This window comes from Perca flavescens, chromosome 12, assembly GCF_004354835.1.
Source record: "Perca flavescens isolate YP-PL-M2 chromosome 12, PFLA_1.0, whole genome shotgun sequence".
NCBI classification, from domain to species: Eukaryota; Metazoa; Chordata; class Actinopteri; order Perciformes; family Percidae; genus Perca; species Perca flavescens.
The window spans coordinates 28,164,733-28,189,852 of record NC_041342.1 but is presented as its reverse complement, the minus strand read 5'-3'; the positions used below and the strand labels follow the sequence as shown (position 1 = coordinate 28,189,852).

At 40.1% G+C, this 25,120-nt stretch overlaps 2 protein-coding genes across 2 annotated transcripts in view; one reads left to right on the top strand and one right to left on the bottom strand.

Annotated features, from left to right (window-relative positions):
* rab2a (RAB2A, member RAS oncogene family) overlaps positions 1–955 on the bottom strand; it is a 33,414-nt gene extending 32,459 nt beyond the window's left edge. The window contains exon 1 of the mRNA XM_028593342.1: positions 699–955. Coding sequence (XP_028449143.1) covers positions 699–744 — 46 coding nt within the window. The 5' untranslated portion in view covers positions 745–955. The remainder of the gene's footprint in view (positions 1–698) is intronic.
* Positions 956–5,352: 4,397 nt separating this feature from the next.
* On the top strand, positions 5,353–24,789 carry ca8 (carbonic anhydrase VIII). Its single transcript, XM_028594001.1, has 9 exons — positions 5,353–5,739; positions 10,361–10,552; positions 10,765–10,889; positions 12,154–12,249; positions 13,320–13,382; positions 13,523–13,571; positions 15,784–15,896; positions 19,868–20,062; positions 24,585–24,789. The coding sequence occupies exons 1-8, from the start codon at positions 5,667–5,669 to the stop codon at positions 20,000–20,002; spliced, it is 846 nt and encodes a 281-aa protein (XP_028449802.1). The 5' UTR covers positions 5,353–5,666; the 3' UTR covers positions 20,003–20,062; positions 24,585–24,789.
* Positions 24,790–25,120: the final 331 nt, after the last annotated feature.

Genomic DNA, 25,120 nt, shown 5'->3' with positions numbered 1-25,120 from the left:
AAGCCTGTCTGCTTTTTTAACACTGGTGCTACATCATTATAATACTGTAGTATTACAAATGCACCTGCTGTCATACAGCAAGCTAACTGAGCAGGCCCGCTCATCAGGAAAGCAAGCTAACGTTAACATGGTCAGAAATAAAACTGCTCTACGCCATTTTAGGGAATATTAGAGGCTTTAGCTTGGCGTTTTGGCCTTCTGTGACAAGAAGCTAAGCTAATGTAAACTTTGTTATTTGATGATGCAGTCACAACAACAATATATGGTTATTATGATTATCTGGTCAATGTAACACTATCCAATGAGCCGTTAATGTGCTGTCGTGACAGCTGTTTGCTAATTATTTAGTGGAACAGCTAATGCTAGCTAGACAGTTAGCTAGGCTAGCAAGCTGTGGCTAACACCCCCACCCTCGACGCAAGCGGACAAAAGGCCCGACTCTGTCAACAACTGCTACGCTAATTAGTAGGATAGGAATATCTTGTGTTAGGGTGCCTGTGTACAATTCTCTGACACTGAACGGGTGTTTAAAATAGTATCCAAATATGGTAACACTGTAGAATTGGAGCTGTCATCCCAACCCTTGCGTCTCTGCTTTTACCACGTCATTGGACTATCCAACACTGCGGAAATACACCACTAGCTATAAGCTAGCTGAATGCTAACTGGCAGTCTAGCTGGCACTTGCTGCACCTTACCCGTGTCTCCAATGATGATGTATTTGAAGAGGTACGCATACGCCATGGCCCCTGGTTTGTGCAGTCAGCTGTCTCGACCGTTACACCTTCGTTAAACCAACAGTGAACCGTGTGAAAAAGGTAGCTGACAGCTTGTTAGCCTGTTTTTCTCTGTCGGTATTGGGGAACGAACAATAAACAGCCAGAGCCTCAGCTCTACGTCACACGGTACGCCCTCGCCACGCTACAGTATGATGTCTTCAGGGTCTCCTCGGAAAATGTACGATGTGTTTTGTCACCCCGCTCTTTATTGAAATAAATATATAGAAATAGTTTGGCGTGGCACTTTTCACACGTAAACCAAACGGCTAAGCCCCTCTTTAAAAATACAACTATTTTATTGTAAGAGATATACAAACATTGTCATAAAACAAATATTGTCCTACAATTATTTAGAAACAAAAAATCACTTTGGTTGTCCCTAGTGGCTACATTGCTCATTGCAGCGCAGAACTCAAATTCAGTCAATACTTGAAATTGCAAAAGTCATGCTATTTTCATGATTTTTTTTTTTGTGTCACCGGCTGGTATTTGGCTTTTAGACTAGGTTGACTTATGCAAATAGAGTTTAAGTGAACTAGTTTGGTTTGCTATAACCTGTTACTGCCCGTTGAGAAACCAGTTGTTGACTGTTTGCTTACATGAAGCCAGTACGGTCATGTCACTATTGTATGTCACTATTGTACAAACCTATGATTGCAGCAGTTTACAGCGTTAAGTTATTGCAACCTAGGTAGCTCAAAGGAAAAAACAACAACTTTACAACCACACTAAACGGAGTAATTTGTGGCAACAGTTTGAACAGTCTAAAAAAAGCAGCAAACTGTTTTTGCAACTGAACTGTAGTGGCTCATCGTTTCCTGCAGGGAGAAGCAAAGTGCTGTGCATAATTTAAATCTGTATAATCTGCATATTGGAAGATGCAAACCATCAGTTCTATCTGTTACTGTTACACACTGTTTAATTTGAGTTCACACGCCTACACGATAACTGTAAATTATCTTTTAGAGACATTTTTTGATTTTGTACAGGTCAGAAAATAGACATTGACATATTACAACATAGTGGATTAGGCAAACACCATGGCACTGGCTATTACTGTGTGGGGCACAGCTGGGTTTTAGAGAGTCAAAGTCCCTCCCCTTCCGGTGGACCACCATGGGACCTATTTCAGAAAAAAAATATGTACAGTAGTGAAGGGCGAAAAAAAAATACTAACTTTGGACTCTGGCACATACATGTCGTTTTTTATTTTATATTTTTCACCATTTTATGGAGTAAAATAAAATAAAAACATTACATAAAAAATATGTGAGGCTTGTGTCAGGATGTATTTGGAATAACCAACTCACTTAACCATAATCAAATTACATAATTAGTTTAATATATAAAAGTACCTGACTTTTCAGGCTTAAATTTCCCTTCGCAAACAACACGGCAGATAATATCCCTAAACACAATTCATCATCAAAAACCAGCTTGCATCATGAACAGTCATATCAGAATAATGAACACATGTAGGCTACACTCTATAGGGTCATTTCCTGCCTGATATGATCTGTGTGTTTTCATGGGTTAAAGGGTAGTTAATACTTGTGAAACTGAAACTTGTTATTGCAATCATTTGTACCCACTCATTTTGCTAAGGAGCCCTTGTAACCTCTAAAAAAAAAAAAAAACTGGGTCACAATTGACCAAATTAGACAAATAAACACTTCTTTAAATGTGTGCACTGTACACGGGACTGGGCAGAGTATTTCTGGTGTAGACATATTTGTAATCAAGCTAGGACCTTGGCTGCATCTCTCTTCAGCACTCGCTACTAGAGATAAACAACAACAACAACAGGCAAAACATGTTTCGCAATAACACTGCAGTAAGCTTTCTAGTCCAACATAGTAATCACCTAAAATTTTATTTTGTACAGGTCAGAAAATAGACATTGACATATTACAACACAGTGAATGGGCAAACACCATGGCACTGGGTTTTACTGTGTGGGGCACAGCTGGGCTTCCTCTTCCGGTGGACCACCATGGGACCTATTTCAGAAAAAAAAATATGTGTGCAAGAGACCCTGTTTGAAATGATCCATGAATTACACAAAGTTTGTTTTGCAAGTCAAGAAAGTCTTAAAGTATAAGACTGTGAAAATATTTCATTAAAAAGACTAGTTCAAAGTGCCAATGTATTTTATACTGGGACATAAGGTGACTCACACGAGCAGGTGTTGCTCATTTTTTCAAATCCCTTTTTTCAAATCCCGGGCTGATAAAACGACGCTGGATAAAACACATCAGGTTAAGATAACGTTACACGTGTTGTGGGACATAGCTAAGCTAGCTTCTTTTTTTCTTTTTCTTTTTAAATACTTTTTTTTTCAATAATATCTTTATTGGATTTTTTACGTAACAACCCTAGAGCCGTGTGAAGGGATATTGTACAACCATATATCAAGTAGGTACCAGATCAGCCCATCCCACCCTCCCTACCACTCCCTCCACCCCTACAGGTCCGACCATACATTCCTACAGAGTGTATACCAAGTCAAAATTTAAATACATTTTATTCATCAATTCAATTATCAATTACAATCAATTACCATAAAAGCCAGATGCGTTACATACAATACACAATACAAAGTTCAAGAGCAAAAACAATCAAAAAACACATCACATAAAATATACAAACACATAAGGAACCCATATCAACCAAAATACACAACAAATTTCTGATTCCTAATCAGCTAGTAAATAAATAATAAGTAAATGTAGAAAAATAAGTAAATGAGGGATGAAAACAAAATTATATTGCAAAAATATACAGTTATAGAGGATACACAATCACACTATAAATGTATGAATTAATTTCACAACAATAGGAAATAACACCAATATAGTCTTACGGAAGCTCATCAAATACATTCTTATAACAGTCTATACATTTGTTGCTTTTTTATTATTTATCAAATAAGGTGATTTAAGAAGTGACTTAAATTCCACTAAAAAAAGAGGGAATGAGGGTTGAGAACCTAAGAATTTAAGCTAAGCTAGCTAGCTAGAGAGCAAGCCGAGCAGCAAGCAAGGTGACGCTTGTTGTGCGAGACGAGATATGTAGTTCACTGAGCGATTTCACACAAAACTAAGTGGCACTAAGACAAACCTACCTTAAATTGACAAATATTATATGTGTAATTCATGGCTCAATTCAAACGGGATAAAAGGTTCCATGAGGTCCACCGGAAGGGGAGGGACTTCACCTCTGTATGCCTGCATTCAGAACTCACCTATTTGTTTTAAGATAGAGGGTGTGTAACCATAGACTGTAACAGTCTATGTGTGTAACTGCACGGCTGAGGGCTTCAGGAGAGCTGTCTGCATTCACTGAAGCTTAGCTGATGTTAGCTGCTCCGTGGCTGCTTGTTTAACTATGTCTAGGTTTTGATTTCTACACACTCTTACAATGGGTATCGAATTTCACTACTGCACCTTAGGCTGCGTACAATTGTAGGCTATTTGACGATAAATAAAGTTATTACTTTACTTCATTCATACATTTTATTAATTCATTCCTGTATCAAATGGCCTTGGTGACACTTGGTGGCACAAACTAGGCTGCACAGGCCCACCCGTCCCTATAACTGGAGTCCATGCTCTGCTTTCAGTTCCACAGTGTGGAAACAGGGAGCTCGGCTGCATTTAGATGGCTCGGAGGACAATTTCCTGATAAGGAATGTAGGGCAACTAACATCAGCAGCCTGGAGGATAGGGATTAAGAAAGAAAGAAATGAAGCAAGGAAGAACAATAGGGAACATGAACTATTTATCCCACCTGACTTGTTGCACATGCTTTGTACAAATAACCCAAATAACAAAATATGTCTTGCCTATAGTCATTTTTTTTTAATTCAACCTGGTGGCAATTCAAAAACTCTAAAGTATCCCAGTGGTGCCCACATACAGTCCCATTTGAAAAGCATTACTGCCGGACCACTGAGATCCATGAGGACCAGTACCAAAAGTGAATGTGCGCATGTTTAATAGTTTCAGTATCCAGTGTGTCAGAGTTTCTCTGTCCATCTTGAAGTCATCAAGGTTGGAGAACAGTTTGGCCTTTCACTCTCTCCGCACTGATGAGTTCTGCCTGTTTTCCCACTGTTGTTTCCTTCACCCAAGGGTGGGTCTGTCTGTGGCCTCCAACAGAAACACCAGCATGACCTTCCTGCTAGCCTTCCAACACACACACACACACACACACACACACACACACACCACCAACAATACCACCAATGTACCCAAAACAGCAGAAAGGTTAACAGGAACATAACATACAAGTCAAACTACAACCGAGAAACATAAATAATACGATAGAAGGAAAACATAATTAAAGCTAATACACTTAGAACATAGAGGGAAGGTTGATGATGAGATACTGATCTGTAATTATCTGGAAGAAAACCCGGGTAAGAGAGAACACCTGCAGTCTGCCAAGTAAAAGAGAGAGAGAGAGAGAGAGAGAGAGGAAGTAAGACTGAGAGGAAGAAGAGAGGGGGGGGGAGATAACAGCAGAGCAAAGTGGAGAAAGAGGAGGAGCAACAACAGAGTAAAGAGAAATACAGAGAGGCAGAAAGCTCCATACACATCAGTTATTAGCTGTAGGAAGACAAGAGCGAGAGAGGACATACTGTAACAGGATAAAAAGACAGAAAAAAAATAGAAAGAGAGGGGAAAAGAAAAGAAAAGAAAAGAAGAAACTAAAGACCAAGACATAAAGAAGAAAGTGAAAAGCTGAGGAAGTTGTTGCTCAGCTGGGAATCCATTCAGCACACTGTAGAGACTTGTCCAAGTGAACAGACAAAACCAGTGTGACTGGGAGTCTACTGGGAGTTCGGACTGGTTTCAACCCAAAGCGAGCACACTGCCAAGCACCATGGCCGACAACGTGAACGAGGAGTCGGATTATAACCCGGGAAAAGATGAGCTGGACTGGGGCTACGAGGAAGGTAGGCTGGTCTTCATCAGTATGTGCAGGGATGCTGGGAAAAATAAGATGTTAGCTGGTATAAAAAGTCGAGGGTCCAGATGGGTTTGAAAGGGGTCTCAACCCAAAGCCTCACACACTTGATGTAGTCTTTACTCATGTGTCGGCCTGTTAATTCTCTAAGAGGAGTTTTGCAGTGGTGTCACATATTGTAGAGCCTGTTTGTGTTAGTACACTGTAAAAAAAAAAAAAAGGTCTGTGAAAACAAGATGTAAAAACTAGTGCAAGCAAATAATTGTTTATTTTGCCTCCCTCTCTTACAGGTTGCTCTATCTGACGTTTTATTAATGAATGCTTTTAAATGCTGTTCTAAACAGTTATGGCGGTGTTCCTCTGCTGTAGAATAGATGCACTTTACATCAAAGTAACAACATTAGTTTGTTTGAAATGAATATCAATATTGAGTACATCAACTCCATTATATGGAGAGCAGTGAGTGCAAAACATCAGACAGAACGATACTATATCCACAAAGATGTTGCTAAAATCAAGACAAACAAGAGTCGTAAGGATAATAAAACCACAAAATGATGCATTATGATTGGACAGTTTTGCTGTCATCAATCTCTTGAAACCACTTGCTCTGTGATGGAATTAAATTGATAGTCCAGAAATTTACAGTTACACCACTATAAAGGTGGGCATCTCAAAACAACTAAAGAAAGAATGGCTGGAAATAGATGTACAGTAGCAGAGGCCTAGATTTCCTTGGATCCCACAATTCATATAATGGAGGTCAATCGTGTTGAGTAAGTTGTGAAGTGGGAGGGGCTGCTGGTTCAGGCTATATTTTAAAGGGGGCATATCATGAAAAAAAACTCCCTTTTCGGTATCTGGAGTGGCTACCAACCCACATACTGCGAGATAAGACAACCAGTTAGTTTTTTGTGGGCTGTCAAGATCAGAAAACATTCAGATTTGGCTCCCCTTCCTATGTCAGATGTGGGCTCATTTGAATGCAATTGTATTGTGAATGCAATTGTTTCTTCAGCTTTCTTTCAAACACTAATATTAATTTCTTGTTGGATTGTCATATTTTCACTGACACATATAGCATAAGACTATTAAACTCACTGTCATGGTTACAGTTATGATGAAATATGATGAAGTTAATTTAGTTTGTGTTGGTTCACTCTGTCTTCTTTCTATTGCTTCCTTTACTGAGCATCGAGGGATGTGCTGTGATATTGAACTGTGATAATTCTTACTGTGAGTATACTGAATGATATGGGCATGGGAATGATAACACCTATAGGCATGAATTAGACACTTAATGTATGGCTTGCAAATACCACCCGTGTCCTGTGGAAACCTTTTGTTCTAAAAGTAATGTTTTCATAAATAGAGAAAAAAAAGTAATGGGATGTTCCATTGAAACAGATATACAGGTATATTTACATATAAAATGATTTTAAATGGTTATTATTTACATTCTATCGTGCAGAGAACCATTTAATGCATGGGAGATTAAAGACTTTCTGCAGGACACTTAATATTATAAGTTTATACGGTCTTCGATATGCACATTAACCCTCAGGGTGAAAGTATAGCATGCTGGGGATGTGGACTAAAAGAGGCATCACACCCTTTGTCCCACTTAGCATTCAGCTGCTTAACAAGCTCTGAACACCTATTGATTTGCCGATTGATTGCCGATGAATGCTTTTTGAATGAATTTCCTTATGACGTTCATGTTTTTATTTAAATGTTTTTATGTTATACTATGTGCTGTTGTGTATGTATGTTCTTTGCGCGAAGCGAATTCCCCTAGGGCCAATAAAGCTTTCATTTATTCATTCATTAGAATGGACTCCATTTGGAAGAACTGACTTTGTAAGGGATTACAATGTGAGGGTCATTAGTTGAACATAAAAGAACATAGGCATTAACTGGAATGCAAAGAGTAATTTATGATTCTTCCAAAAGACTACAGACTACACAATAATAGGATATGAACTATCAAATACAACTAACACACAGTGAGAGGACACAGCTCCTCCAAGGCTGGAAGAAACAATCCTCTAAATTATTCATTTTGATAACAGCCATACGTATTTAATAGAGATATTCATCATGTGCCAATAATGACATCTGTGATTTTGGCAATCTCCTGCCAATATGGATACATAATAATAAAGCAAAGGCCTAAAAAAACATGAGATCCAATGAGTTTTTGATAACACACCTATGGCAAAGACTTGGACAGTAGATGCGTGAATACATGAAGAACCAGAAGCTGGTGGAACAGACGCTAACCTGGAAGTGGTTGGACTGTGTTTCAACAACTTGCCATCTTGTGCCATCTCATTCATTTCACACACGCACAAACTAAATCTTGCACAGCCCTTTCATGTGTACTGTAGCCGCAGCGAAACCCTCACTGCCTTTAGTACGTTGTTGTCAAGGCTTTAGTTGCTGAGGACAGAGGGAATGTGACGGGTCCCCTCGGCCCTCTCTGCCATGGAGAGAACAGTCAGCCTGTCTGCAGTCTGCAGTGTGTGTCTCTGCTGCAGTTGCTGTAGAAAGGCGCACCGTGAGGAGTTGAGTTCATTTTCTTGGAGGGTCACGGGGTGTACTGGGCTTTTCTTGAACACGATACTCACTAAATGCGTTTGCTTCCTCCTTTCAAAAACACATCCCACACATCTCACAATGTTCTCATTGTGCAGCCAGAGTGATTGTGGTCCGCAAGAAGCTGAAGTGAATCTGGACCAGTGTGTACCTTTTGGTGTCACTTAGTATCACTTTCTCTACTCGGTTTCTTCACTCTCTACCAGCACAAGAACATTTAACAGAATTACACTCTTAAACTAAGAGTTAAGAATTGTCATGCCCTGTCGGTGTTGGTCGCAACTGACGTTGATATTACAAACGATATTACGGTACAATATCTTAATTTCTCTTACAAATATTTATGCTCACACAATAATTCTCTAAGTCTTATAGTGCGTTCCATTTGTACTCGGAAGTCAGATTTTTCCGAGGTCCGAGTCTGAAACGCGCCCCGTGACCTCGGAATTCCGAGCTCGGAGCTCAGACAGCCTCGCAGTACCCCGAGCCAAATCCAGCATTGGTACCCCTTACATCAATAGAAGTGAAAGCTGTAGTAACATGCAGTTATTAGCACTTCTTACATATTTGTGTGTCACTAAATCAGAACACAGGCCTGTCCGGCGACATGTTGTTATGCTGTTTGTATGCACGAAAAAACAGCGGAATGTGTTATCAACTGGTATTGCTAACAATGGCTAACCTGGCTAGAGCTAACCCCACAATGAAAAATCAGACGCATTCAACTCGGGTGTGACGTCATTCCCAGGTACGGCTTCCGAGTTCTCAGGTAAATGGAACGCGCTATTAAGTCCCAGTGAGGCTGACCCTCTTTCTTCAACCACAACCTGCTTACATTTCTTTCTCTTCCCCCTTTCTCCCTCTGTCTCTCTACCCTGCATACAGCATTCAGAAAATCCAGTTACAGTCCACTTTCCAGAGCTTTCGATCACATCTCCTGGTCTTTATTATGTCAAAATACTTTCTTTAAAGTGCTTTCACATTTACTTCACACAAAACTTAAAGCTACATTGTGTAAGAATTTCTCCCATCTAGTGCTGAAATTGTATATGACAGACCAACTGAATATTACTTTCTAGCCCCTCCCATTCCGATCGCGTTTTAAGTCCTACGGTGGCCAAACCCGAAATGAACTCTTAGTATCTCCATCGTTTACACGCAGCTGTTCTAGCAACTCCAATATTAACTTTGGTCTTGTTGCTTTGCCTGTCATGTTGTCGTTTTAATTCTCTTTTTTGCTTCCCTGGTGGGTAAAAAGGGCGAAAGGCGGAGATATGTCCCTCTTTGGCTAGTGTATTTTAAAGATGGAGGCGCTACATGGCTGCCGTCATTCGAGCGAGTCCCTCGTATGTATTCTGAATGATTCTAAATAGCAGATTCTACGCTTACGAGAATACTTTGATTAGTTGGTGGAAGTAATTACACATGAATGTGCACATATTTGTTAAAGAACAAAGTTTTTTTTGCTAAGAATCAACTCAAAAGATTACACAGCAAACCAGAAGTTTTGGGCCTAACTAAAATTTGACTTGCACAATTATTGATTCAACCAATGTCCAAATTATGTGACCCCACAGACAATTATGTAGTTTAGATTTTAAAAAGTAAGAGCAGTTAAACAAGCAAGAGCTGGGCCTTGTGTGACCACATGCAGCATCTCAGAAGCTCTGTCTGTTGGGTGGCCTCTAGCTCACCCAGTCGAGCATGCGCCCCCATGTAGTCTGAGTCCCTTGCCATGGCCCAGGGTTTGAATCCAACCTGTGGGCCTTTGCTGCGTGTCATCCCCTCTTTTTCTCTCCCCCATTTCCTGTCTATCCACTGTCTCTATCAAATAAAAGGGAAAAAAAGAAAGTACTGAAGAGTACTGAAGTTCTGTATCTATGTCAGCGGCTTGTCATACTTTCCTGACCCAGTGACTAATAAAGTCAGTTTTAGAACCGCTAGCTATTTGGTTAAGACCTGACATGTATGGTACATGTAATGTGTTTGTGTGTGTGCCTGTTTTCACTCAGGTGTAGAATGGGGACTCCTTTTCCCAGCAGCCAACGGCGAGTACCAGTCTCCCATTAACTTAAACTCCAGGGAGGCTCAGTATGACCCGTCCCTCCTGGATGTCGGCTTATCACCAAACTATGTGGTGTGTCGAGACTGTGAGGTCATCAACGATGGACACACCGTCCGCATCATTCTCAAGTCCAAGTCAGGTAACTCCCAGTTGACACCATGTCACTACTCACTACTCATTGTTTAAGAAGAGACATCAATATGGGTTAGGGGTGAATGACACATTCATGCATTTTTATTTACCACGTGAAAACAAAGACACCCACTGGCCACCTTTTCTTAATTTTACTTTGTCTTCTACTTACTGTGTGTGCTTGCCCACAATGCCCTGGGTTTCCTGTGCTGTTGTCAGTGGTTACCGGGGGTCCGTTGCCCAGTGATCATGAGTATGAGCTTCATGAGGTTCGATTCCACTGGGGCAAAGAGAACCAGAGAGGATCAGAGCACACTGTCAACTTCAAGGCTTTCCCTATGGAGGTAGTGCACACACGCAAGCACACACACACGCACGCAAGCGCACACACACACACACACACACACACACACACACACACACACACACACACACACACACACACACACACACACACACAGAAATAAGGCCATGCCCACTTTCAAAGCAGGCCAGTAACCCATAAAAGACTAAAGAGACACAGTGTTCATATGTTTAAACTTCTGGCATTGACATATATCCTTCAGATAGCATCGTAGCTTGTTGAGTCCTTTAACACAAAACCTGTTTAATCTTCTCTTACAAATAACACTTTTGGCATGGGCAAAGCAGGGGAAGCTGGAAAGTATGAAGTGACGGACTAAGTAATTGTAGGTTTTAATCTTTTTTATTGTATTCATTGTCCAAACTATAAAATATCGCCAGCCTTATATCCATTAAAAGTGTGCTATATATAATGTTTTTATAGGGCAAGGTTACATATTTCAAAAGTATTTCAGTAAGACAACTCTTGCTCTTCTTGCCCGGCAAACTGCAAAATCAATGCTCAATGGGAACTCTGAGCTAAAACTACTGATAAGGAGGCTGACAGCTCAGAGATCACTGAGATTGTATGTATTCATTTTCCACTGTTTCGACATTACAGTAATGTACCATGGCAGCTTTCAGTCTTCTACAGTACAGATCTGTGATCTGGTCTGATCTGGTCTAGCTCTCTCATTTACGTGTTTCAAGGTAGAGCTGGGCAATATGGAGAAAATCAAATCATGATATTTTTTACCAAATACATCAATGTCGATATTGCAGTGATATTGTAGGTTGATTACTGGTGCTATTACAAAAATATTGACACAATGAGAGTTTTGATGACTATTCATCAATAATGTGCATACAATGATTAAGTGGGTAAAGGAAAATAACAGCTAGAACAGTCTGATAAGTTCAAAAAATGATATCACTTTTCTGTAATGCAGCCTCTAAAACCAGGAAAAGACAACATTTGTGTCATATTACGATATCCAAAATTTAAGACAATATCTACCCTCATTTGATGTCGATATATCAATATATTGCCCAGCCCTATTTCAGGGTAGACGTTTTGCACTCCTTTCTCCACGTTCACATGAACTTGACATTAGAGCCCATATAGAAAGCCCTCAGTCACCCCCAGCTGATTGCTTCTCACTCTCTTACCAACTACTGTTCCCTACACCTGTTTGCAACAATGGCCTCTTAAATACAGGTTGTTTTCTGTTGTCTCTCTGTCTGTCTCCGTCCGTCTGTCTGTAGCTCCATCTGATTCACTGGAACAGCACTCTGTTTAACACTTTGGAGGACGCTCTTGGGATGAAGAACGGAGTCCTCATCATAGCTCTTTTTGTGCAGGTAAACATCCCCATCAGAGTGGACAGTTTACACTGTCGATGTAATAAAAAATAAAAAATAAAAAATAAAAAATAAAAAATAAAAAATAAAAAATAAAAAATAAAAAATAAAAAATAAAAAATAAAAAATAAAAAATAAAAAATAAAAAATAAAAAATATACACAAGAACTGGCTTTTGGGACAAAGATCATCAGCTTAATTTCACTCAGTTTTTCTAGTTTGTATTGCCTTGGAATCTGAATAAGCATATATTGGGTCCTACATTTCCTCCAAAATTACAAGAAAGTTGATTTAAGAGCTCTCTGAAACTGCTTCAACAAAAACTGACCTTCATGAAGGAAGGATTGCAGGGCTGGTGTATGAGGCAGCATTAGTTTTAGCTAGGTGTACCCAATAAACCGCAACTGAGTGTAATGTTTTGGAGCAGAACTACGTGCGCTTGACGGCATCATTTTGAAAAAAAAAAGTCCCTGCCTTTATTTTGCCCTCCATGGCACTCAAAATATTGACTTTTTCAGTGCCCTTTAAGGGTTTTTCCTTCCTAGAATTGTTAAGTGTTGCTTTTTTTCTAAATGAGTGAACTTCTGATTCATTACAGATTAGCTTGAACCATCCTGTGTACAAAAATGTCATAAGTAGGCCTATGACACAAGTTGAAAAACACTTTCTGCTGCATTCTTAGGAAATCCCCCTATTCCTCTGCTGCATTGAAATAGTCCTTAGTTTCCCTGCTTGGAAAAATGTTTAATGAAACCAATCAAACCTCGGGAATAACATCACTTTGGGAGAGATTTGAGTCACACCAGCCCAGTGAAAAGACACTATCAACCCAGATAGCCCTGACACCACACTCTTAACAAAATAAACCTCACACATCCTGTTTTTGACAGCTCCTTTAGTTTCTGCTTCCTGTTTACTTACTTTACTTACTTACTTACTTACTTACTTACTACAGATATAAACTAATACATTCTTAACACTTTGCCAGCATCTTTAAGGCTGTCACTAATAACACTGTTTAGATACATTGACCGGCCACTGAAACCTGAAATGTCTTGTGTTTTCATCAGATTGGTAAGGAGCATCTGGGTCTGAAGGCCATCACTGAAGTTCTACAGGACCTGCAGTACAAGGTGAGAATAAGTCTGAAAAGATCCAACAGATGACAATTTATCAATGGAAGATGTTAGATAATAATAGAGTATAATCACACTGTTAAATGACATGATACACTAATACAATAATTGATGTTGTGTTGCTGTATTACCATCAGGGGAAGAGCAAGATAATCCCCTGCTTCAACCCCAACACTCTGTTACCTGGTGAGCAGAAAACTATTTGATTTCGACGATGAATATACGAAGCTGTTAACATTTGAGTTTAAGTGTTTGGAGCCCAACATTCAGAGACGAAGGCAGAGATGGTTTTATTGAGAAAAACTAGAATAGAATAGATATTTATTGACATTGTTTTTTTTGTTTTTTTTTTAAAGGAACACGCCGATTTATTGGGACTTTAGCTTATTCACCTTATCCCCCCCAGAGTTAGATAAGTCCATCCATACCCTTTTCATATCCGTGCGTGTCGTAACTCTGTCTGGCACACCCACCGCTAGCCTAGCTTAGCACAGATCCGGAAGGTAACCGGCTCCATCTAGCCTAGCTTAGCACAGATCCTGGAGGTAACCGGCTCCATCTAGCCTAGCTTAGCACAGATCCTGGAGGTAACCGACTCCATCTAGCCTAGCTTAGCACAGATCCTGGAGGTAACCGGCTCCATCTAGCCTAGCTTAGCACAGATCCTGGAGGTAACCGGCTCCATCTAGCCTAGCTTAGCACAGATCCTGGAGGTAACCGGCTCCATCTAGCCTACTGCTCCCAATAAGTGACAAAATAACGCCAACATGTTCCTATTTACATATTGTGATTTGTATAGTCACAGCGAGACACAGCCATCTTCTAACCGTATATAAACTGGGAACTATATTCTCAGAAGGCGAAGCACTGCTACTTGGGCGGAGTGATTAGCGCAACACCTGAAAAGCACCGTTGTTACTCTCTGCTCCTCACCATGGGGCTTCTCAGGTACTGCGAGCAAATCACTCCGCCCAAGGAGCAGAAGCAGCAGTGGTTCGCCTTCTGAGAATATAGTTCCCAGTTTGTATACGTAGTTGACTCAAGATGGCAGCCTGCTGGGTCACTGTAATCTTCTCATCGCCAGTTTATTCTTAACCCCGATCTCTAGTAGTTTAGTAGTATCAAACAATGTTGGTGGAAAAAGTAGATAGGTTTGGGGTTTGATAGCATTTTAGTGAATCTGAATGCAGATCTGAATCTGCTTTTTGAATCTGAACTCTTTCGAATTGCTTATTGAATCTTTTTATGTAGGTTTGTTTGGTGGGGAATTAAGACAACTTTAAGTTAGAAAATATATACTGTTTTTATTTCACTCAGTGTCATACCTAAACCCGGGACATTACTGTGCTGAAAGAGTGTAGAGCTTCACAAAATATTTTGCCACAGTTCTGTGACATTCATTAACACTGTCCTGACTTATTTGTCCTTCTGCTGCAAGGGAAAACAGTGTTTGCTCCTAACTGGGGGGATGGGCTGCAGCTGCAGAAGCTGTACAAGTTCTACTTTATCATTCAGAAAATATCAACAGAATAAATTGCTGATTTTTCTGCACTTGACATTTCCTAAAGGCAAATCACTGCTGTATGCGGCTGCTTCAGGTCACAGAATCTGACGTGTCACAGAGTGTGGTGTAACACAGCCGGTAGGCTGAGCCAGAGGACCTGACCTCAAGTTATCAAAAAGACCACAAGTTATTACTGCAACATGATGGGTGGTAGATACAGGGACTTGTCGTTCACCCCTTTTTCGTGACAACCTTCCCGCAAATAGGCCTATTTCATTTGGCAGTTGTTTGGTTGGCTTTGGTGAAGTGCATCAACACTTTTGGAACGCTTAAGGCAGTCTGTCATATTCAGTCTTATTAACAACTGTGTCGCTGAGTTAGCGCCTGTGTGTATACATTACCATTTTTTTTTTACTTTGCAGATGCCTAGAGTGTCAGTAAGAATCAAAAGAGATCGTCCAATAGAGATTTTGAATGAAAGATTTCATAAGGGATTTATTGGCAGAGTTGAACGAATCCGGGTATTTTCTTAAATTGGAACCGGATTTAAAATACAAGTGGTTAATGGAGCCTATCCTAGTCAGGGATGCACAGGCATTTTAGTGGCTATAGATAATTGGTACCCAAACGGCCCAAATCCCTAAAGATAATACAACAAAATGATGCATTTCTGGACCTTTGATCATTTCTGTACATTGTGCTGCCTGCTTATTATAACTGAGTGGAGCACCTACTCTACCCACTTTTTAATTCCCCATTTCATCAGCGCTAATATGTAAAATAATTGTTATTTATAATGTACACTCAGAGAATATAATCTGCTTTCACTGACACCATTTTTTAGGCATTTTAATGCATTTGTCATACATATATTTATGTTTAATCTGCCCTCAGACCCTTTACTGAGAGACTACTGGGTGTATGAAGGATCTCTGACCACCCCGCCTTGTAGTGAAAGTGTGACCTGGATTCTCTACCGCTACCCTCTCACCATCTCACAGTCACAGGTAAAACATACATACATATAACGTCTGCAGCCTTTTAAAGGGCAACTCGCACACATTTTATACATCGAGTCTGTTTGCAGGTGTGAGGTAGTAGTACTACTGCATATAAAGTATGAAAAAGTTGTATAAAAGCCTTTGGTGGCTCCAAAGGCAGCTGTGTGACGTCTAATAAATGTATTGAGTCAGCGTGAGTTGGGACTGAGGACACTGGGTGGGTGGAGTTAGAAAGCTTCCCAGTCCTCTTTAGCCTGCTCCTCATCTGGTTTAACAACATATGTATGTTTTTGCAATTATGAGATGTGTCCAGAGAGGGTGAAAGAGATGTTATGTGATGATAGGATGTGGATATACCTGTCTTAAAAATGTGTTCAACCTAAATGTAAGGAATGCCCGATAACTGCACTGGTGGAGCTGTCTATGTGTCTGTCCTTGTCTTATGTGTGTGTGTATTTTATTATTTTATTTGTTGTGTCATGAAATGATAGTGTACATTTAGTTTTTGTCTTACAACTTTTATTTTGTATTGTTTATGATGTTGTTATGTGTATTTATTATTGCATTGCCACATTTTCAAGTGAGTTGTAAGGACCTCAGGAAGAATAGCACCTGCAATACAGGAGCTAATTTGGATCCTAAATTAAACAAACAAATCAGTTAAATTACTTTGCATATGCATGCAGTCATCTGACAAATTAAACAGTAAAATATTTTGCTGTCAACACCTTTGTTGTCCTGGTTTCATCTCTGTTCTATGATTTTGCTTCTTATCCAAGCTGTACCTATAATCAATGGCCCTTTTGTGGCTTTCATACAACACAGGGCCACTAACCTAAAGATCTCTGGCATTCAACACAGTTCAGGATGCCTTTGTACTCACTGCAAATCAATGAGCCTGTCACATTGCCTTTAATTCCGCCTCTGTCTGATCTGGCTGGCATTCAAAGGATGAGTTCAATCCTGCCTTTTAGTCTTTCATCTGCAAATCAATGAGCCTGTCACATTGCCTTTAATTCCGCCTCTGTCTGACTCATGGCTCTCTTCGAGCAGGTTGTTGGAAAGGATGATGATGGTTAATCCTTTGACATTTATTTTAGTCTTTCATCCTTGCTGCCCTCTGGCATGCTGACCCTTTGAAATGCTAACAGGAAGAATGACTTCTGGGTGTCCTCAGGCAATGTCTGTCCACTAATACGAATACCTTTGTAACATTCCACATTATTTTGTACAGGGACAATGCACAATAATTACCATTGTTGTAAATGTCAGCCAAGAGGATCATTTTTGACGATTGTCCCTTGGCTAGATGTTCGATTAAGCAAACCCTCAGCACCAGCCATTTCCCCCCTTAACCTGAAGAATTTTGGGGTTTAGTGAGTTTTACTGTGAGCTACAACGTTTTTTTAAGCCTATATTTCTTTACATTTAATCAAATTGTCACCATTAAAAATATGCAAAATTAGCTTGCAATATTTAATATTCCCATGGATATACAGACAACTGTCACTGGATTACTTTGATACTGAAGAAAACTTAAAAACACGATGATTCTCAGTCAGGTTCTGGAGCTTTAAGGAGCATCTTTTTTCCTATGGATTTATTTTCTAAGTGGAATATCTGGATATTCAAGATGGCCATCCAAGATAATAATCGGGAAGTGTAAGTCAGACTTAATCAGTGGTGTAGTCTACGTGATATTCAGGTATACGCAGTATACTCACTAAGAAAGCTCCAGGATTTCCATATACACTTAAAAATCCGTAATGACACACAACAACACACTTTCCATTATACTTCTTAACATATTTTAAATTGTCATCTGTGTTTTTTTCTTTTCTTTGCTGCATAAAAGTGTATCAAAATTCAGCAAATGAAGTCTTTGATGCTGAAAATTTCCCTGGGAAAGAGCACCCAGACCCCACCCCCCAAACATATACATATACAGTACATTATACCCACTACAATACATTAGACTACACTGCTGGACTTAATCTTAAAGGGATATGCCACCGTTTATTGAAATAGGGCTTATCACGGTCTACCCTGGCTGTAGGTGGGCCAACACATTTTTTGTGCATGCATTGTTTTAGTCCGGTGCAACACCGGCAGCGCCGCCGCTAGTTAGCTTAGCGTAGTGAATGGAATCCTATGTTGCCGGTTAGCATGTTGTGAGTAAAAGTGACCCAACAAAAGACAAAAAAACAACCTAATTACTTGCACTGAGACAAAAAATGCGTTGGCCCACCTATCTACAGCCAGGGTAGACAGTGATAAGAACTATTTCAACAAACAGTGGCGTATTCCTTTAAAATATATGTATCATGTTCATTCTGGGAAATGTAGAACATTTGTAGAAAAGGTAGATTTTGGGAAAGTGAGTAACAAAAAAAACTACAATGCATTGAACATCACAGACAGACTATATTGTACACTGTATAACATACTTACCTTATTTGACTTCTTTGTGAGTACTGTAGGAGCCTAGTCTCTGTATCAGGTTTCAGCCATGGTCCCACAGCTGAATGAATAAAGACAACAGCAGAAGTGTTCTAAAACTGCAGGTCCTGTTTACCTAGACTACACACCTCCAACATCCAGCTATTATTGACAGCTGCAAGTGTGTGTGTGTGTGTGTGTGTGTACACAGTGCATGTTTTGCACTTTGACATTGGGCCATAAATCCTTCTTCTGTTAGCCAACAGCTTACCAGCACAGGAACTTTTGTCATGTTTTCTTTTGGCCGATGTAACCAGCCTCTTTATAGTGCATGTAAAAGTGAAAGTGTCTGCGGTGGTTTACACATTAACAGGGCGTCAGATTGTGGATCCTTTCCGTCACAGTTCTGATCTCAACATTTTGGTCTGAGCAAGAAAACAACAAGAGAAGTTGTTTCTTATAGTGCTGGGTATGTCATGCTTTTTTTGTAGGCAAATGCTGCACTTCTAAGGAACTGAAAGATACTCTTACAACACAGTTGTATTGACAGAGTTTCCACAGCTATGAAAAGTGTCATCTGTCTTCAAATGATCATATTTCATTCCCACACAGTCATTATCTCATTATAGTCTTTCTCTGACTTCAAATGGGTCCCCAGTCTTCTGTTTTTATAACCCAAGCTGGCTCCTTTTGCTCGGCACTAAAAGCTTATAACCTGAACGTCTAACAGCCCGAAAAAAAAAAAAAAAAAAAGTCACATGAAGTACTTAAATGATCTTGTGTATCTAGAGAAAACCAAAGGGCAAATGCTGTGTGTTTAAGCAACCATGTTGTCTTGTTGTGTATGGACCGGAAGTTTCAGACACTTTCTCACTTTTCTCACTGCCAAAGATAAAATTCACAAGGTGCACTGGATGTTTGAAGTTTTTGGGGATCCTTTTGTATATGTACAGTACAGGCCAAACGTTTGGACACACTTTCTCATTCAATGCGTTTCCTTTTTATTTTCATGACTATTTACATACGTGTGAAATAACTGAAAACATGTCTTATATTTTAGATTTTTTAAAGTAGCCACCCTTTGCTTTTTTATTAATAAGGGGAAAAATTCCACTAATTAACCCTGACAAGGCACACCTGTGAAGTGAAAACCATTTCAGGTGACTACCTCATGAAGCTCATTGAGAGAACACCAAGGGTTTGCAGAGTTATCAAAAAAAGCAAAGGGTGGCTACTTTAAAGAATCTAAAATTTAAGACATGTTTTCAGTTATTTCACACTTTTTTGTTAAGTATATAATTCCATATGTGTTCATTCATAGTTTTGATGCCTTCAGTGAGAATCTACAATGTAAATAGTCATGAAAATAAAGAAACACATTGAATGAGAAGATGTGTCCAAACTTTTGGCCTGTACTGTATATGTCATCAGCCACTTCAGTCCATGGAAGTCAGTATTGGCCTGTTACGTGTGGAGCCTTGAGATATGGAGCTGTGACCTAGTTCAGCCTCTAAAATGAGATCCTTTCTCTTCTGCAGATTGAGGAGTTTCGGAGGCTGCGGTCCCATGTCAAAGGGGCGGAGCTACAGGAAGGGAATGATGGGATGTTGGGCGACAACTTCCGTCCCACCCAGCCGCTCAGTGACCGGACGGTTCGTGCCGCCTTTCAGTGACTCTCGCTTTCCACTGCAAACTCAGAAAAACTATGGGACCTACAGATACAAGTGCAGAAGGTAACAGTGTTGCAATAAGTCCAGCTCTGTCCTGTTTTAACCTGCAATACTTTAGCAGGGCTGCAGACCACTTTAACAGAAAAATATTGTCATGATCTTAGGATCAAACCTATTGCTGCCACATATCCACCCTGTTCTACATCACTAAAGCATCATACTACATAACCTTATACAGTAAACTCGTTATATTAGCAATATTTGCTCTGGTTTTGGTCTCTACCATCTCCGGAGAAAATATCCAGCTCTTTAGCAGCTAAATGCTCCACAATGTTCACCAGCTAGTCGCTAACATGGGTTGGATGCATAGACTGTATAAGTAAAGCCAATACATCTGGATCATAAATCCTGCCCCCTCCATGTTAGTGGATTGGTAGTCTATATCCACGATGTTCCACTTCCGGGATTGCTCCGGTGCTGCCAGAAATTCCACCGCAACAACCTTTGAATGTACACATGTACACATCCACCAAAACAAGTTCCTTCCCGAGACTATTTTGCAGCGGCACCGTGGCTCCGTCCGGCACTTAGTGCCGGCCATGACGATTGTGATTGGTTTAAAGAAATGCCAATAAACCAGAGCACATTTTCTCCCATCTCGGAATGCTGTGTGGCCTTCCTCCACAGCACTGTGTATTGTAAATGTATAAAAAAACGGACCAGCATTTGCTGAACTTATCACCAAACACTGTTCTCTGTGTTTTTAGTTAGTTCAGCACATTTCCTCACAAGTTTTTTTTTTAAATGGAAGTAGGCATGCTGTCCCTGAGGTATTTGGGTCCTCTGAAACCACAGTGTAGTGGGTTATCCCCACTGGAAGACTAACCCAGTTCAGTTACTAATCTGGGACTAGCCCATATACAGTATGTAGTGTATAGAGGGATCCCAGATTTAGCTCAGCAGCACTGCGGCAGGAAGACAGGGCAGAACGTTTGGACCTCAGAGGAAATGTGGAGGGTAAAGAGACACAATGAAACTTTATGACATTTCTTACTTTTTGGGGCCTATCTTTTGGGGGATATTAAATCTTTGACGTTATTTGAGTTTGAGTTTAGTTTATTTATGAAAGGGGACAGCGCAAATTAATAAAACACAAGAATTCCCATGGGTTAAAAAAGCCAGAATTAGCCAAAAGGCTATTTTTCATCTGTAGTCCCCTGCCTTCGATATTAAAAAAGGCTTTTTCAACATGCCAGCATGGTAGTATGTAGAAAAACAGATGAGCAATGGCCTGCAAAGAAATGTTGGTAACCCAACTAGGTTCTTCTTGCTTATTCTTCTCAGTCTGACGCTCCCACATTATTATCAGTTAGCCTTGGTACACAACATAATGTCAGGGACAGGAGGAACACAGATATCTTCCATGCAATAAATTATCTAATTTGACCCTGGTGTAGCAACTGACTTCAATAAATCATTTCTCACAGTCCTGGTTTTAGGTCTTCTTTCTCTAAAAGTGTAGTCTATAGAGTTCAACAGTGAGGTTCTGTAGATAATGTCAACCTTGTGTTATGCGCAATGATATGGAGTACTACACTACACACAAACCTAAGCGTAACAGCGACGTCTCTGATTGGTGGAGTTTGTTGTTTAATGCATATAATAGCCTATATCCTCACTGTATATAAAACTCTTTATATAAGTAGTAGTAGTAGTTCAAAAAAGTGGCTGTTCACTGTTAAGCTCGTTTGCACTTCCAAGACGGATGAAAAAAAGATGTGGCCAAAACTAAAGCAGCAGAAGCAGGAACATCCTGATGGGTCAAGCTCCAAAAATGTTGTATCCCTATTTTATAGTGCAACTCAATAGCACATTTTGTTGAACCTTCCCTGACTGGTAAAAGCCCATGCGTTTCAAACTCCATGTCCCAGTTTGCAACACAAACGTTTCTGAGAACTTCCTCGAGAGACAAAGAGGACGTTAAACAACAGTTTTCAAGAGTAGAATCCCTCTGAACTGTGTAAAATATATGTGAGTGCTCCTTTAAACAGATGACCCCTTCACTGAGAAGAATGGTTACCTCACTGCAAACTTTACAATGCCAACAACAGAGGGAAAAACCTGCAAGAGGGTGTTTTCATGCAGTCATGGTGTTTTAGAAGTTATGGTCACATAATGACTAATGCAGTTGTTTAGTGTGCTGGTTTTATTAGAAATGACTAATTTCCGTTTGACTGAATACAGCTTTTCTTTGGTTGCAGATCCAACACAAAACTACGAAATCCTATATAGTGTTTACCCTCTGAAGGACGGACTGAACAGTGCAGATGTTAGTTCTCTTTTAGAGTTCTTCGCGAAGAGCAGGCTGACACTGTTTTCGTAACCCTCTGATCCCACTGATTGCCAGTAAATATCTGAGTTGACTTCCACGTAGTTGGTATCCAAGGAACAGAGAGTTGAGAGTAACAGGAAGCTTTAGATGGAAGAGGGAAAACAGAGTGAGGGATAGAAGTGTGTTGAGAGGAGAGAGAAAGAAGGGTACTGTGGTGAAGGGAGGTGAGAATGCCAGAGGGATGAAAGAGGAGGAGACACAGGAGGGCACGGAAAAAAGGAGAGAAAGAACAGCGGACCATTGTTATACTGAACTAGTCCCACACAGCACAAACCCACCTGAGTTAAGACCTGTGAACGAGAGACAAGGGAGGAGAGAAGGGAGAGCGAGCTGGGTGGACATTTTTGCTGTTGTAGCTACAATGAAATGGTATTACAATTCATCCTGAGGGGAACGTAAATGTCAATGGTTGTTGAGATATTTTACTAAAAACCTCATATGTGAATGGTGGTGCTAGAGGAGAAGTACGGCGATCACCAGATTCAGTTGGATGCATCCTCTGGGGACTGATCTAATGTCTGCACACAATGACTACAGTTTGTGGAACGGCTGACCGACTGACAGCCATCCATAGAGCCATGGAAGACTGATCCTCCCCGGGAAACACGCTCCCTTAAAGGTGCTCTAAGCGACGCCACGCGCTTTTTAGGCTACAACATTTTTTTTGTCACATACAGCCAACATCTGCTCAATATCCACCAGCTGCCTGTCCCCTGAACACAATGTAAAAAACGCGGTGTCTGTAGACAGCCCAGGCTCCACAAACGCCAACAAAAACAAACAGCACCAACCTGCACCACCAAACATAACAAACAGTCTTCCAGCGTTCCAGCCAATAACTGACAAGAAGGATTTGGGGGTGGGGGTTGGGGGGGGTTAGTGCGCGGAAGGGAGGGGCAGGGGGAGTGCGAGTACTTCGAACGTCAACAAGAAGTGACATCACCCGACATTGCTTAGAGCACCTTTAAATCGTTTGTCGTTAGGAGCAATTAATACTTACTGTATATATTTACGTTCACAGTTACGGTGCCCTCTTGTGGCCTCCCGTAATTATTACTTTCCCCATCTTCTTCTGTTAAGTTTAGAGCATCCATACGTGTTGAAAGCTGATCCCGGTATTTTACCGGTAACGCTGTGGGAAAGAGGCTTAATTAGAGAGCTGAGCCCAGTTCCTCTTATGTGGGTAACTAATTCCACATAAGAAGCCGATTCTTCAGGTCTTTGAAGCTGGTTTAAACCCTTTAGACCTGGATTTGTCTTCAACATACTGTAATATACACAGTTAAAACAACTGTATAATACACCGTTTTTATATATATATTTTTATTTCAAGGACAAATGCTGTTGTTTATACAGAGATTGTATTTTTTACATTTTCAATCCCTTCCCAACCAACCCAGAAACGTCTGCCTTACATGATATTCATTAATAGTAAAAAAAAAAATGATGAGAAAAATAATAATAGTAATAATGATACAATATTAAAAGATTAAAAAAAAATTAAAAACATTTTTTTTAAAATATTGATAAAAATAAAATAAAAAATAATAATAATTTAAAAAAAAAAAATTAAAAAGAAAAAATTAAAAAAGAGAGAAAAGCAGTTGGATACCACAATCAATCAAAGACCACAAGTTTGTCATATAGAGAGGTGTGAGCAACAGGTACCAATGTAAATCCCACTACTCCCCAGGAAGTACCTTTATGGCAGAGAAATAGGATGCAAAACACTTTTTAATTCCAGGTTTTTTTGAGGGCCGAACATTCATGTTTTGTCAACCGTCCAATCCTATAGAATAATTCTAATTAGTGGTCTGAATGTATAGGAAACGGGCTAATGTCCTGTAGCGTGAGGCCATACATATTTGTATAGTTGTCCTGTGAGTCTGAAAAGGTAATGGAATAGGAGACAGAGGATGTATGTCCCACTTCAGTGGTCTATTCATTTGACGGATGACTGGTCATATGTCCAGTCATACTGTACGACTGGAAATATCATCAACTTTTAAAGAGAAGCTTGAACACATTTCTCTTTTTTTGCAATTGAACTTTTTTTTCTGAAGTAAGTGAAAATAGAAACAAGGGAGCAATACAAGTTAATGATGTTTTACTCCGCTGTAAAGCACATCTGGTTTCTCTATTTCTCTCCTTTCCTTTTCTTTTGGTCTGATACATATTTCCCTTTCATTATAGGAGAGAAGGAAGAAGAGGTGTGAAGCGAGGAATGGAAAAAGAGGGAGAGAGAAAAAGTTAATGTGGTGGTAGATCAGCTGCAGACTGAAGGTGGACAAACTATTGATCTCACACCTTCATTGTATGCTTTTGTTCAGTGTGTGTGTGTGTGTGTGCGTGTGTGCGCGTGTGTGTGTAGGTGTGTCCTCTTCCGCTTAACCTCTCTCTCCCCCTCTCATTCTTACTGAATATGTATCTGTGTGTGTAACATCCTCCCTGTGCCTGTGTGTCTCTAGTATGTTTGTACATGTGTGTGTCCTGATTAGATAAAAGGAGGCTTTACAACCAGTCTCTGCCTCTGTCAAAACAAGAGGAAGCATAAACCTCAGATGTACCTGCACACACACACACACACACACACACACACACACACACACACACACACACACGCACACACACACACAAGTTCACTACACAGTTTTTTGTATTATTTGTAACTTTTGTTTTGAATCTGAAAATGGAGTCAACACTACAGATAAATCCGAGTTGTAGGAGGA

Coding starts and splice junctions, on each gene's coding strand:
- ca8 (XM_028594001.1), top strand. CDS start 5,667: ATGGCCGACAACGTGAACGAGGAGTCGGATTATAACCCGGGAAAAGAT. Junction 10,890..12,153: donor TCAAGGCTTTCCCTATGGAG/GTAGTGCACACA, acceptor GTCTGTCTGTAG/CTCCATCTGATTCACTGGAA. Junction 15,897..19,867: donor TCACCATCTCACAGTCACAG/GTAAAACATACA, acceptor TCTCTTCTGCAG/ATTGAGGAGTTTCGGAGGCT.